This window comes from Mesoplodon bidens (assembly GCF_964165515.1).
Source record: "Mesoplodon bidens genome assembly, chromosome: 2".
Taxonomy (NCBI): Eukaryota; Metazoa; Chordata; class Mammalia; order Artiodactyla; family Ziphiidae; genus Mesoplodon; species Mesoplodon bidens.
The window spans coordinates 37,708,865-37,723,210 of record NC_138177.1 but is presented as its reverse complement, the minus strand read 5'-3'; the positions used below and the strand labels follow the sequence as shown (position 1 = coordinate 37,723,210).

The 14,346-nt window shown below is 49.6% G+C and overlaps 1 protein-coding gene and 1 pseudogene across 2 annotated transcripts in view; one reads left to right on the top strand and one right to left on the bottom strand.

Annotated features, from left to right (window-relative positions):
- Positions 1-5,840, bottom strand: part of QSOX1 (quiescin sulfhydryl oxidase 1) — a 41,562-nt gene extending 35,722 nt beyond the window's left edge. The window contains 1 exon segment of the mRNA XM_081225877.1: positions 5,494-5,840. Within this exon segment, the coding sequence (XP_081082003.1) occupies positions 5,494-5,761 (268 nt within the window). The 5' untranslated portion in view covers positions 5,762-5,840.
- A 510-nt stretch (positions 5,841-6,350) lies between these two features.
- Positions 6,351-9,715, top strand: LOC308629512 (heterogeneous nuclear ribonucleoprotein A1-like; annotated as a pseudogene). Its single transcript has 3 exons — positions 6,351-6,400; positions 7,634-7,685; positions 8,492-9,715. The product of its transcript is annotated as a heterogeneous nuclear ribonucleoprotein A1-like (transcript).
- The last annotated feature ends 4,631 nt before the right edge of the window (positions 9,716-14,346 follow it).

Sequence of the window (14,346 nt, the reverse complement as noted above, 5' to 3'; positions counted from 1 at the left end):
AGCTACGCTATGAAGAAAGTAAGGAGGTATTTATTCATCTCTAGACCTGCTTTCCTAGACTGTAAAATAGAGATCGGATAACTGTGCCCGAGGCACACAACTAATCGGTGGTCAATGTGGGATCTGAACCCAGGATCTGAGCCTCCCCGGAGGTCTCAGGAGGGCCCAGGACACAACAGAGAGCTTCTCTGTTCCCAGCCAGGAAACTCAGAGGGGACAGGGTGGGGTGGGTGTTAGTAATGGGGGTGGAGGCGGGAGGTGATGCCTGAGAGTTCTCAGCTCCCAGCTCCTGGAAGGTCTGTGACTCCTTCTCTTTACGCCTTGATTCCCTGTACCTCCACGAAATGGAACCGGTGCCTCTTCTTACCAGCCCCAGCCCGAGGGGGAGGAGGAGGGGGAGCCTGGGGCCAGTCAGGTGCTGGCAGAGTCCGGGCTGAGAAATGTTTCCCAGGAATATCAACGTCAATACCTTAATGAGCCATAATGACCTATAAAGCTCTGTTTTGGCCCTAATCACTGCGGGCCTGACTATTCGTCATTCTAGTAACAGTACCAGGAATAGAGAGGACCCTTATCTGGGTGCTCCCCTGGTAAAGCAAAGCTGCATTTACGGGAAGTGCACTGCTGTCAAAGAGGTACAGAGCTGGGTGAGAGAGGCTTTTTAAAGTGTCAGGTGACTTAATACCACAACCTGCAGGCCTAACACCAAAAGGATTAGCAGTCTCAGTCCAGCCCTACTCTTAGGGAGAAAAAAAAAAACTTTCCTGGTGCAATTACTGCCTTGGCAAAGTAATCTCCCCACTGACAGAGTAAATGAGCAAATGGAGCGGACGGGAGGGGAGGTAAGTGTAGGCAGCACAGCTGTGGACCCTGGGTGGCGGGAGAGTGGATGGTTTCTGGTGAGGGGGATGGGCTCCTTCTGGAGTCACAGGCGGCATACCCACCCCACTCACAAGGCCAGGAAGGGGCAGTGGACTCAGAGTCACAGGGCTTGCAGACAGCTGCAACTGGTCGAAACACCATGAGCTCCACACGTCTCCTCTCTGGGTCTCTGTTTCCTCACTGGTCACACGAGGGCCAAGATGAAGGTGTCTCAAGTCCTTTCCAGCTCTGACAACCACGTGGGTGCTGGATGGTAAAACACTCTCGCCAAGAAGCATGGCCGTGAGGCCTCTGAGTGCTAAGCGGTCTGGGTCTCTATTAAGGCAGGGGCCAGACCCACCCAAACAACAAGAGCCAGTCAGGTCAAGAGGTCAGAACGAGACCCCCGCCTGAGTCTTTGGGCGTCCTCCTGACACAGGGAGTTGGCCAGGCCTATGCCATCACCACGACATCCCTTCCTCCTTGTTGCCGGCTTCTGGGCAGTGAGGTCATGATATGGACAAAATGCCTTCCACGCCCCTCACACCTGGATGATACCCCAGGTCTGAGTCAAGAGGAGCCACGGCAGCCCCAGAAGGCCTGGTCACTCACAGCCTCATCTGGAATCCCGTGAGGCTTGTGCCATCGGTCTGCATGAGTGTTCAGGGAGCTGTTACCCTGCGCCAGGCTCTGCACTAGTAGCGCAGAGGTACAAGCAGGAGAGGACGGCCATGCCCTGGGGGAGAAAGGGAGGAAACCAACACTGCTTGCTGTCACTCAACACCCACGCCTTACAAATCTCATCTCCACACTCTGCACAGGTCGTTTTCCCACCTGGAGTACACTTCCTCCTTCTCCCCCGTCTCCACCTGCCCAGGCTCTGGAGAGTCAGGAAGAGCTGGGTTCAAGAACCTCCTCCAGGGACTTCCCTGGTGGCGCAGTGGTTAAGAATCCACCTGCCAATGCAGGGGATACAGGTTCAAGCCTTGGTCCGGGAAGATCCCACATGCCGCGGAGCAACTGAGCCCGTGAGCCACAACCACTGAGCCCACGAGCCACAGCTACTGAGCCAGTGCGCCACAACTACTGAAGCCTGCGTGCCTAGAGCCCATGCTCTGCAACAAGAGAAGCCACTGCAAAGAGAAGCCTGCACACCACAACCAAGAGTAGCCCCCACTCGCCGCAACAAGAGAAAGCTTGCACACAGCAACAAAGACCCAACGCAGCCAAAAATAGATAAATAAATAAATTTATTAAAAAAAAAAAAGAACCTCCTTCAGGGACTTCCCTGGTGGTCCAGTGGTTAAGACACTGTGCTTCCACTGCAGGGGGTGTGGGTTTGATCCCTGGTCTGGGAACTGAGATCCCACATGCTGCATGGCAGGGCCAAAAGTAGAAAAAAATAAAATAAAAATAAAAAAAGAACCCCCTCCAGCATCTGTGTAATCTTGGGCAAGTTACTTATCAGTTAAAAAAAAAAAAAAAAAAAAAGGCTATCTGTTGCTCAGATATTTTCTCATAAAGATTATATACAACAGTGGCCTATAAAGGCCCTTAGCACAGTGCCTGGCATAAGGCAAGTGTATAATGAATAACTGCTTAGATAAAGGACTTTGGTGACCAGGCCTCTGTGACTTTCCCCTTCCCTGAATTCCCAAAACAAGAAATGGCTGAGTAACGCTCTTTCGACCCTTTTCAAATACAGCTTCTTACTGGTGCCAATTTCCCTGCTGTGTGATTTACCCAATAGCAATGTAAACAGTGCTTTGCACACAGAGGTCACTCAACAAGTATTTGCTGATTGATTAGCCAGTGATGAGGACTGAAGGTCTAAAATGAACACAATCAATTTCCCAAACACATGGTGAGGCAGTAAGAGCTGCTCTGGAATAGAACGGGGTGAGCCAGATCCTTAGAAACAAGTGGTCTGCCCCGGGGTAACAACTGCCCCAGAGAACCTAGCCTACAATTTACTGAAGAAATGAGCCCTGGCCAGTCAGATTAAATGCCTGAGGCCAGGTGGGCAGGGTTGCAAAATTCTTCTCTCCCCTCATGACCTTCCACAGTCTCACTGCTCCTACCCAAGGCATTCATACCAGTGGCAGAGGGCAGGGGCCACAGGCCCATGGGCCCAGGGTGGTGCGGGAGCAACCCTCTGCCGGCCCACAACCAAACTTTCTCAAGGAACCTCAGAATACAGAGATGTTAAAGGGCCTCACCAGGAAACACCTCCTTGGATTGGAGTGGAAGCATTCTTTATCATTGCAGGCCAACACCAGGTTCGGCCAGCGCTCCCCCCGACATGATCTTGCTTAGGGGGCTGACACCTCCATGGTTCATGGGAGACTTCCAGTTCTCACCTGAATCTCCCATCTCCCATGGACTGTGGTTCATCTCTACAGACACCATTTTCCTTTCTGAGGTTAAGTTTTGATTTGCTTTTTTTAGGGAAACTCTCACTCCATGCACTGGGAAGAAGACCCCTTTAGGAAGTGGCAACCCTCATCCAGGAGCAGGCTGGGTCAGTATCTGGATGTGCAATTCATTGGAAAACTCTGGGTTGCCAGAGGCCAAACCCATGAGTCAGCTGGAAGCTAATCTTTCTGTCCAGCACTCTCAAGATGTAAGAATCTTCTAGATTGAGTCTACCTGTGGCCATTAAGGAACTTTTATGGCCTCAAAGTGTAAATTGATGTAGGAATTTTTATGATGTTCAGGCCCACAGTGTCCCCAGAACACCTAGTGCCCCTCAGGTGTTCCAGCTCCACGTTCAACACTCTTCCTGCCTCCTGCCCTGGCCAGATGTGCTGACATCACTGAAATGATGCAGTGTGAAGAGCTGCTGAGAAATGACACATTCAAGTGATGGGACCAGAGAGGCATGCAGACAAGTGTCTGCGTGTAAATTGGAGGGAAAACGGTTTATCGGTTTTGTTTAAAAATAACTTTCCGGGCTTCCCTGGTGGCGCAGTGGTTGAGAGTCCGCCTGCCGATGCAGGGGACACGGGTTTGTGCCCTGGTCCGGGAAGATCCCACATGCCGCGGAGCGGCTGGGCCCATGAGCCATGGCCGCTGAGCCTGCGCATCCGGAGCCTGTGCTCCGCAACGGGAGAGGCCACAACAGTGAGAGGCCCGCGTACCGCAAAAAGGAAAAAAAAAAACAAAAAACAAAACAACTTTCCAAGACCATATGGCTAACAGATGATACATCTTTCCAACTAACCACTTCAGGAACCACCGTGCAAGCTGCTCAAGGGAAGAGGTGGCCTGAGTTTGAAAACCAACATCTATCTACAAATGCACTACTCTACCGCAAAGAGTTGAGTTTATCAAGAAAATGGCACAGCAGGTGAAGAACAGTTCCAGTTCTTCCCTCTCCAGGAAGACGCCTACGCCCTAAGACGCCCATAGTCCTCATTCAGTGACCACTGAAGGTCAGCAGCCCTGCTAGGACCCTAGCACCACCTAGTTATCAGGAAATAACTCCATTCAGAGGCAGCAAATCAGAAGCAAACCACTACCATCATGCCACGCCAGCCCCCCAAATACCCACTACCTGGTCTAGGCAGATGGATGACACCACAGGGATCTTTACCTGTGCAAAGGAAACTCTGAGATAATACACATCAAGTACTCACTCAGGAAGGTGTCTGACATACAATACAATAAGCACTCAATAAATATTCATTGCTATTGTTGCCATATTTACTCAGCTCCAATCTTAAGTTTTTAAAAACATTAACCTTTCTGTAATGGAGTACACCTTTAAATCTCTATACATCTATTAGCTGTCGGCTTATCCCTCTACCCCTCAGGCTGTTAGTAAATGAATGGTGGGTCTCACAATTGACAGTCTCTTAGAATGAAGGAAATATGGTATTAGTGGTCAGGCCAATGAAGGGGAAAATGGAGCAAGGGCCAAACCCACACCAAGAGGCTGCCCTCAGTCGGGTCTCTGGGCTCACAGGTTGAAGCAGAAGGAGAAGGTGCAGAAGGAGGGGAAGAGAGAAGGATGTGGCCCAGAAGCTAAGGAGCTGGAGGCAGCAGGTCAGGAGCGGCCGGGAGACAGGTAACAGGGAAACTCTGCCTCAAAGATACAGCTGAGAAAGGAAGTCTACGTACCAGCAGGGTCTACTAGCCAAGGGGCGGGGAAAGGAAGGAGGTAGTGGGAATAGGGGTGGCGGCAGAATGAATATCAGTTCTTTTCTCCCCAACACGGATCCCACCGCAGCTGGGGAACTTGGTAGGAAGGGGTCTGCCACAAGTCTGAACTACAGGAAGCCTTAAGGTGTCAGGGAGGAGGAACAACGGAGACCGTGTCGCAGGTATGGGGGCCATAAGCCGGCAGAAGACTGACAAGGAAAGCAGAGCAGGTCTGGGGACCCAGACCGCGGGGAGGGGGAGAAAACTCGGGACACCGGCCCAGGGGAAAAAGAAAGGGAGGGGCGGGAGCTAAAGATGGAGCTGAGGGCTGAGAAACTGGGGGGAACTGGGAGGGGCAGAGAGGAAGGTGAGCGGAGGTGACAGGCAGGAGGAAGGGGGCAGCGTTGAAGGGCCTCCGTGAGGCAGGTGGCGGGGATCCGCCCGGGTGGGGCGAGGGGAGCGAGCCTCCCCCCGCACCCAGTTTCTCACCTTTGACGTCTTTGGCCAGCGCCTTCCACGTCGGGGCGAAGGCGATGCAGTGGCCGCACCAGGAGGCGAAGAACTCCACCGCCCAGGCGCTGTGGGAGCCCAGCACGGCGTCGCGCAGGGTGCCAGCCTGCAGCAGCGTCAGCGGGTCGGAGGGCGAGTAGAGCGTCGAGCGCGGGGCTGCGCCAGCGCCGGGCACCACCAGCAGCAGCGACAGCGACAGCAACAGCAGCGACGGCTGCGGCCCGGAGCCGCGTCCACAGCACTCCATCCTCTGCAGCTGCGCGGAGTCCACCACTGCGCACAAGTTTCGGACGACTTGGTGCTGGGCGCCTCCGCCTCACCTCTTGTCTCCGTCGCGGGGAGGAGCCACGTGACCCCGCCCACCGTGGCCTGGTCCCGCCCCTTTCCCCGCCCCGTCCGCCGGCCAGTGGGCAGGAAAGCCGACGAGGGACGAAAACCGGAACCGGGAGCTGGAGTCCGGGCCCGGCTGCGAGCGCCCTCTTCGCAGTCCGCCGAGGCCTCAGAGCTTGTCGGGGTCCCGCCTCGGCCCCAGGAGGCGGGGAGCGCAGCCCAGGCCCCGGAGCCCCCCGCCCCCCCCCGCCAAATGATAGGTGTGGGACATCCGCGGGGCAGAGTCCCGGGCCCGCGTTCGTGTCGCTTTTGGGGACTCCGGGAAGTCATTTGGCTTCTCACAGGCCCTGTATCCAACGGGAAAGGAGTCCGTTGGAATAGATTGGACCGATTTATGCTGTTCCCAGAAAGTTCTGGGGATCCCACCAAGCGATAAGAAGTTGTGAATTAGAAGCACGTGGGAGAGAAGGACGGGTGGTAGGACAGTCTCTGAGTCTGTGACCACCATGACGCCACGAGGATCAGATGTGCCCACACCCCACACTCCCCAAGGCCTGTGACCATCTAAAGAAAATATTATTTGACGGCTTCCTAATTATGAATTAGAGGCCCCGTTCCATTTTAGGCTGGGCTGGATTGGCGTGGTCCATTGGGTGGAATCAGTTTCCTCAGCACGCAGGTCTGGCCACCTAAGGTTGTTAGGACGATTCCTCCAACTGGGGCTCCCAGCAGCCCAGGTACCCCACATCTAACTCTCCAGCCTACACACAGATCTCCATATTCACTTACATATCCCTCTCACTAGTAACCTGATAACTAATCTTGTGTTCATGTGTACTAAAGTGTTGATGATTAACTTTCTGTGGTCTACCTTTTGTAGCTCCAGTACTGAGTTATCTTAACAGGAGCAGGCGTGCCTCAGAGTGTTGTCACGTGATCTTTTCCCTTTGGGTCTGCTGGGTTAGGCCACCTCACCTGTAAGCCATCTGAGACTAGATTTGTTATTCATTCAACATTTACTGAGTGGTTTCTTTGTGCCAGACACTGCTCTAGGTACTAAGGCTGAGGCAGTAAATAAAACCAAGACTCTACCGTCATGGAACTTACATTCTAGTGTGGATAGGGATAGAGAGATGTAAATGTAGATCCTATGTTGACAACGGCTATGAAGACATGTACAATAGGGTAAGAATAAATGACAGAGGAAGTGGTATTTTATTTTAGACAGGGAAGTCAGTGATGGGCCCATCCCTGATATTTGCAGGGCCAGGGTAAATAGTGCAAATGGAGGCACACATATCATATGTCTACATAATTTAAAATTATAAACCAATTTAAACTGTTATGTAAAATTCCTGTCCTTTCATGTTGACAAGTATACCTTCATAATAATCTGGAAGGCCAAACTTAAGTTTAGAAATCTCAGACTTCCCCGAAGATGTGCACTGGAATGGGGCTGCTTAGGTGGTAACTGGCCCTGGCCCTGGCCCTCAACCTTCCTCCTACTCTTTGCACCCCAGCTCTATCCCATACTTCAAGGGAACTTGTGCCCACACCGAGAGCATCCCTGTCTGCACATCTGAGCTCCATCCATACCTCTATCAAGTAGCTGCTCCTTGGTTCCTTAAGAGAACAGACCTTGAGAAAAGGCTTATGCAGTCTCTAGAAGCTGGCCTGGTGCTACTGGGGTGGGGAGTTCTAGGGTCTCATGTACTCGCAGTATGATCTAAGAAGGGGTGAGGCACAGGAACTTTGGGTGGACTCATCCCCTTGGCCCATGGTCTTCTAGCTCTGTGGAAAGAGGCGTGGCTGGAAGGGGGCCAGAGAGCTCAGAAGACAAGGTAGGGGCTCCTCTTGCCCCAGTCTTAAGGCAGTTCTAACAAGGTAACATTTGAGACAAAGACCCAAATGAAGAATGGGAGGGAAACTTGTGGCAATGTGGGATAAGAGCATTCCAGGCAGAGATCTGGAGGTTGGAGCTTTTGCTCTCTTCATGAATTCGTATTCTCTGTGCCTGAACAGAGAATAGACTTTGAACATATTCTCAAGTTCAGAGTCTTGAACTGCATAGATAGTCCCCTAGCAACCTTGGATTCCAAGGGGTGGACGTACTCCAGTGGCTAAATCAGGGGCCAGGAAAAGTCAAGTGCCTTCACATGTCTCCATTGTTAAAAAATGTTATAGCTATCTTCCCCAGGGAATTCCCTGGGAATTAAGGGGACAGTTTTGGCTAAACAGGAAGAGCACCTGGGAAGCACAGCTCTCATAAGTACACAAAGATTTGCTTGTTCACATGTCTATTTCAGAACATCAGAAATGGAAAAGAATACAAATGATTTGAATGGAATAGATAAAGTTTCTTGGCAATGGGGCCAAAGAAATTAGCACTGAGAGTTGTAAAATCTGGGGCTTCAATATCTCAGAATAGCAATACAGGGATTTTCAACTTTAAGTCTTGGAAGTCTGTTCAAACAGAATCTTAAAAGGAGTCTCCAATAAAAGCAAGCTGCCCATAAACAGAGGGATGGATAAAGAAGATGTTGTACAGAGATACATTCGGTAGATTACTCCTTTCTGCCCGTGGACACTGCCGAGTAAACATCGTTGAGTAAGCATCTCCCCCGCCTCCACTGCGGTCGTGTCTAAGTCGGAGTCACCCAAAGAGCCCGAACAGCTGCAGAAGCTCTTCATCGGAGGTTTGAGCTTTGAAACAACCGATGACAGTCTGAGGAGCCATTGTGAGCAGTGGGGAGCGCTCACAGACTGTGTGATAACAAGGGATCCAAGCAACAGGCGCTCCAGAGGCTTCGGGGTTGTCATGTATGCCACTGTGGAGGAGGTGGATGCGGCCATGAAGGCAAGGCCACACGAGGTGGATGGATGGAAGAGTTGGGGAACCAAAGAGGGCTGTCTCAAGAGAAGATTCTCAAATACCTGGTGCCCATTTAACTGTGAAAAAGATTTTTGTTGGTGGCATTAAAGGAGACACTGAAGAACATCATCTAAGAGATTATTTCCAACAGTATGGGAAAACTGAAGTGATTGAAACCATGACTGGTAGAGGCAGTGGCAAAAAAGAGAGGCTTTGCTTTCGTAACCTGTGATGACCATGACTCTGTAGACAAGATTGTCATTCAGAAATACCACACTGTGAATGGCCACAACTGTGAAGTAAGGAAAGCCCTATCTCGGCAAGAGATGGCTAGTGCCTCATCCAGCCAAAGAGGTTGAAGTGGTTCTGGAAACTTTGATGGTGGTCTTGGAGGGAGTTTTGGTGGGAATGACAGCTTTGGTCGTGGAGGAAACTTCAGTGGTCGAGCTGGCTTTGGTGGCATCCACGGTGGTGGTGGCTGTGGTGGCAGTGGGGACGGCTATAATGGATTTGGTAATGATGCAAGCAATTATGGAGGTGGTGGAAGCTACAATGATTTTGGCAGTTACAACAATCAATCTTCAAATTTTGGACCCATGAAAGGAGGAAACTTTGGAGGTAGAAGTTCTGGCCCCTATGGTGTTGGAGGCCAGTACTTTGCCAAACCCTGAAACCAAGGTGGCTGTGGTGGTTCCAGCAGCAGCAGTAGCTATGGCAGTGGCAGAAGGTTTTGATTACTGCCAGGAAACAAAGCTTAGCAGGAGAGGAGAGCCAGAGAAGTGACAGGGAAGCTACAGGTTACAAGAGATTTGTGAACTCGGCCAAGCACAGTGGTGGCAGGGCCTAGCTGCTACAAAGAAGACATGTTTTAGACAATACTCATGTGTATGGGCAAAAAAACTCGAGGACTGTATTTGTGACTAATTGTATAACAGGTTATTTTAGTTTCTGTTCTGTGGAAAGTGTAAAGCATTCCAACAAAGAGTTTTAATGTAGATTTTTTTTGCACCCATGCTGTTGATTGCTAAATGTAATAGTCTGATCATGACGCTGAATAAATGTGTCTTCAAAAAAAAAAAAAAACAAAGAAGATGTGGTACATATATACAGTGGAATATTACTCAGCAATTAAAAAGAACAAAAAAATGCCATTTGCAGCAACATGGATGAACCTAGAGATTGTCATACTGAGTGAAGTAAGTCAGCCATAGAAAGACAAATATCATATGATATCACTTATATTTGGAATCTAAAAACAAGGGAGTACAAATGAACTTACTTACAAAACAGAAGTAAAGTCAAAGATGTAGAAAACAAACTTATGGTTACCAGGGAATAAGCTGGGGGGAGGGAAAATTGGGAGATTAGGACTGACATATACACAGTACTATATATAAAATAGATTACTAATCATAACCTGCTGTATAGCACAGGGAACTCTACTCAATACTCTGGAATGGCCTACATGGGAAAAGAACCTTAAAAAACAAAGAGTGAATATATGTATATGTATAACTGATTCACTTTCCTGTATACCTGAAACTAACACAACATTGTAAATCAACTATACTCCAAAAAGAGTTTTTTTTAATAAAAAATAAAATTAAAAAAAGCAAGATGAACATTGTGACCTACGGCAATAACCGCTTTCTGTGGTCCATGGGGCTTCTTGGGAACCCCAGGGCTCCACAGGCCACCATTGGAAAACCACTGGTCTAGAATTGAAAGCAGAAAACATAAGTATCACAACTTCCCTGCTTGCCCTTCCAGGAGCTTCCTATGATGAAAGGGTGGCAGAGAAGGAAATCTACTCAGGAATGGGGTGTGGAGGGGAAACGTGTGCTGAGGAAAACATTGAAAGCTAGCCAACTTCCCTGTTCCTCTTCCTGCACAGAGGCTATAGGAAAGTGAGGCAAGATAAATCAGATGAAAGGATAATAACAGTATTGGCTAATAGTTTACATCTGCTCTTCTGAGCACTTACAGATGTTACTCATTTAATCCTCATGCCAACCCTATGAGGGTGAGAGTATTATTATCCCATTTTTACAGATGAGAAGACTGAGGTCAAAGGAGCCCTGCTGACTTTCCCACTTGTGAATCATTCATGTGTTATGCATAAATAAAAGAGAAGGAAATTGGGAGTCTGTCCACCAAAAATGAGATAGATGGTAAGAGGAATGCAGTTTATACACCAATACAGATAATGATGGTGAGCAACAGAATAGGGTTAGGTAAAATATGTCATCTGATAGCAGAGCATTAGATGACTTCCCACTTACTCATTAGCACTAAGGATCAGAGACGGTGTGAGCAGCTGGAAGGCAGGTGCCCAGAATCTTTGCTTTGTCTCTTCAGAACTTGCCTCTTGGGCTTCCCTGGTGGCGCAGTGGTTGAGAGTTCGCCTGCCAATGCAGCGGACACGGGTTTGTGCCCCAGTCCGGGAGGATCCCACATGCCACAGAGCTGCTGGGCCCGTGAGCCATGGCCGCTGAGCCTGAGCGTCCGGAGCCTGTGCTCCGCAACGGGAGAGGCCGCAACAGTGAGGGGCCCACATACCGCAAAAAAAAAAAAAAAAAGCTTGCCTCTTGGTCTTCCAGATGAACCTTTCCATAGCTGGGGTTGGTTAGAATACCAGTTGTGAGAGCCAGAAGAGAGGTAGTCAGAGTCTGTATCACTTAGATACGGCAGAAAAAAGAAGGCACATTCAAAAGTTTTGCTGAGTGGGGTGTTAATGGATGGACTGGTTCCGGGGGTGTGTGTGGGTAGAGGGAACTGACAAGAGATGTGAGGCCCTTGGCGGCTGACAACAGGATGAAGTCCTTTGAGCACTCCTCCATGGGAGGAGACAAGGGGAGGGAACCCTGTGAGGAAGGCCAGTGGGTGCTGGAGTCCAAGAAGAGAGGCCACCCAACAGGAGCGGTGACCCCAAAATGCCGCCACCTCCAGGGACACGGAGCCAGGAGGAGAGCAGGGAGGCATCAGGAAAGTCTCGCTTCCCCTCTTTCTCCCCCGGTCCTCTGCTGTCTCGCCATTGCCTCCCACTGGCCAAAGAGAGTCAAAGCCAGAGGTGAGGATGCCCTGATTACAGCCCATAGCGTTGGGCTCCCAGGACAGAAGGCAGGTTACAGGAGGGTGGAGAATGCAGAATACTGTACCTAAACTTGGGCTCTTCAAGAAATGAGAATGGAAAACACAAAACTCCCTGACCATCCTCTGTGAGTCTCCTGGGTGGGAGCGGGGAACTGGAGATCTACCCATCCACCAGACAGAGAGCCAGCACACGAGGGCAGCTGAGCAATTCCTTCCCAGCTCCTCGTTCTTTCCCGTTCACACTTAGTCCAATGGTCTTATTCTTTATCTGTCAAGGAGACTGAGGCCCAGAAAGGTGAAGGCACTTGCTCAAGGCCACATAGCAAGGTAATGGAAGAGTCCATTCTTGTCAGGCTTTCCAACATAGCTATCGAAGTATTGAGATGGGGACCGCTGTGAAAGGGATATTTGGGGCAGAATCCCATGTTCAGGTAAAGCTTCCCTGTTCCTAAGTCACTTGTTGGCAATTCAAAGGGAATAGGCAGCCCACATATACACATTTATAGCCCCCCTGCATGCTCCTACCCATCCCCCACCCCTCACCCTCTGCCTCCAAGGACAAGCTGATTATTTAAAGTGGAATGAAGATATAAGGCTGTACACTTGAGGCCTTGTTGTTCGGGCTCTCTGGCCAATATCAGGAGTGAAGCCTTTAAGGAACCTGCAAGTCATATAATAAGGCCTGAAGTCAAAAGCAAGAAGGCCACATTGCTGAGTCACTGGGTTAGAGGGTGCTCAGTCTTCCCCATAGGAGGCTTCTGGGGACCTTGCCAAATTTGTGATACTTGTGAGACTGATTCGAGGGAAATTTAGGCTTCCAGAATAGATGTCCAAGCACTTATTGAGGGCTTACTAGGGGCCGAGCACTGTGCTAAGTAAAGGGGCTTGGGGTGGGAGTATGGGGGGCGGTGTCAGTGAATAATACCCCTGTGTCCCCTCTCAAGTAAGAAACAAGCACAAGACACAGATGGAAACTAAAACTCCTCCACTTTCTTGCAGACAAAGCTGATTGGAGAATGTAGCTCAGATCCGCTTCCACAAAGTGCTCCTCATTAAACATGACCCCCAACTCCAGGCCTTCTCTGCAGGGGCTGAGCCTGTCCGATAAGCTGGCTGAATGGAGTAGAAGACATGAGACGGCACCTGCCCACACATAGGCTGCCAGGTTCCAGAGAAGGAGACTCTGGAGGGACTGAGCCACACGGTGGAGTTCCTTTCTCCAAACTTAGCAGTTAAGTCACCCGTCTTCACTCTCGGTGAGGCAAGGGAGGACCAGAAAAAAGGTGGATGCTTCCTCCTATAGTTTTCTCTCTTCCGGGGTTGGGGTATAGTGGAAATTTCACTTACCAACCCTGAACATTTTGCATGTTTTATCTCACTTAATCCTCAGACTTATCCTATAATATTGTGATCTCCGTCTTAACAGACATGGCCACGGAGGCATAGAGAGCTAAATAACTTGCCCAAGGTCACACAGCTATACGAGGGAGGAGCTGCATTTCAACATCAGATCTCTGCATCTAAAAATCAATTTTGGTTTGCTACATTTTAATTTTTTAATTTAACTAATTTTTTAAACAATGCTGTCTATGTGGAGCCAGACTCATAGCTAGGAAGCAAGGAATCCAGGCTGAACTGCTAAAACCTTTTGCCACATCTTCAGGATTAGAATGAAGCAATTTCAAGATAGCTCAGGCAGTAATATAGGTCTGCAAGCCCTGAAGTAAGCTTGTGGAAGACTTCCGTAATCTGTAATAAATGTCTGTACCTTTATTACCTCATATTATTTGTTTGCTTGCTGTCAGCCCTCAGAATTTTAGTCAAGTCTTTGAAAATTCCAGCCTATCTTTGTAGTGCTGAGATAAATTTTTTAAAATTAATTAATTAATTTACATTTATTTTTGGCTGTATTGGGTCTTCGTTGCTGAACGCAGGCTTTTCTCTAGTTGTGGTGAGCTGGGGCCACTCTTCGTTGCGGTGCTCGAGCTTCTCATTGCGGTGGCTTCTCGTGTTGCAGAGCATGGGTTCTAGGTGCACAGGCTTCAGTAGTTGTGGCACGCGGGCTTAGTTGCTCCGCAGCACGTGAGATCTTTTCAGACCAGGGCTCGAACCCGTGTGCCCTGCATTGGCAGGCGAATTCTCATTCACTGCATCACCAGGGAATCCCTAAGATAAATATTTAGTCTCGAATTATGAGCTGGAACCAGTGTACTGTGGGTAGCTACAGAGGAAACAAGATAACTTCAAAGGGATGTCGAAACTCAGAGGAACAGTATCTGAGCCTCCTGGTCAGCTGAAGGGGCTGCCTGAGATTCTCAGATTTGTCTGAATAAGTGAGCACCTTAGGAGGACTCTTGGTTGTACTTAAGAAAACCTTAACTGAATCAGCTGAAGCAGGGAAGGGGAATCGATTGCCTCAAAGAACCAAATCAAGGGTAGGGCAAAGCCATACCTGGCCTCAGAGACACCATGACACCATCTTGCTCTGCATTTCTAGTCTCCCTACATTGGCTTTATTCTCTTAGCCGGGCTGCTCC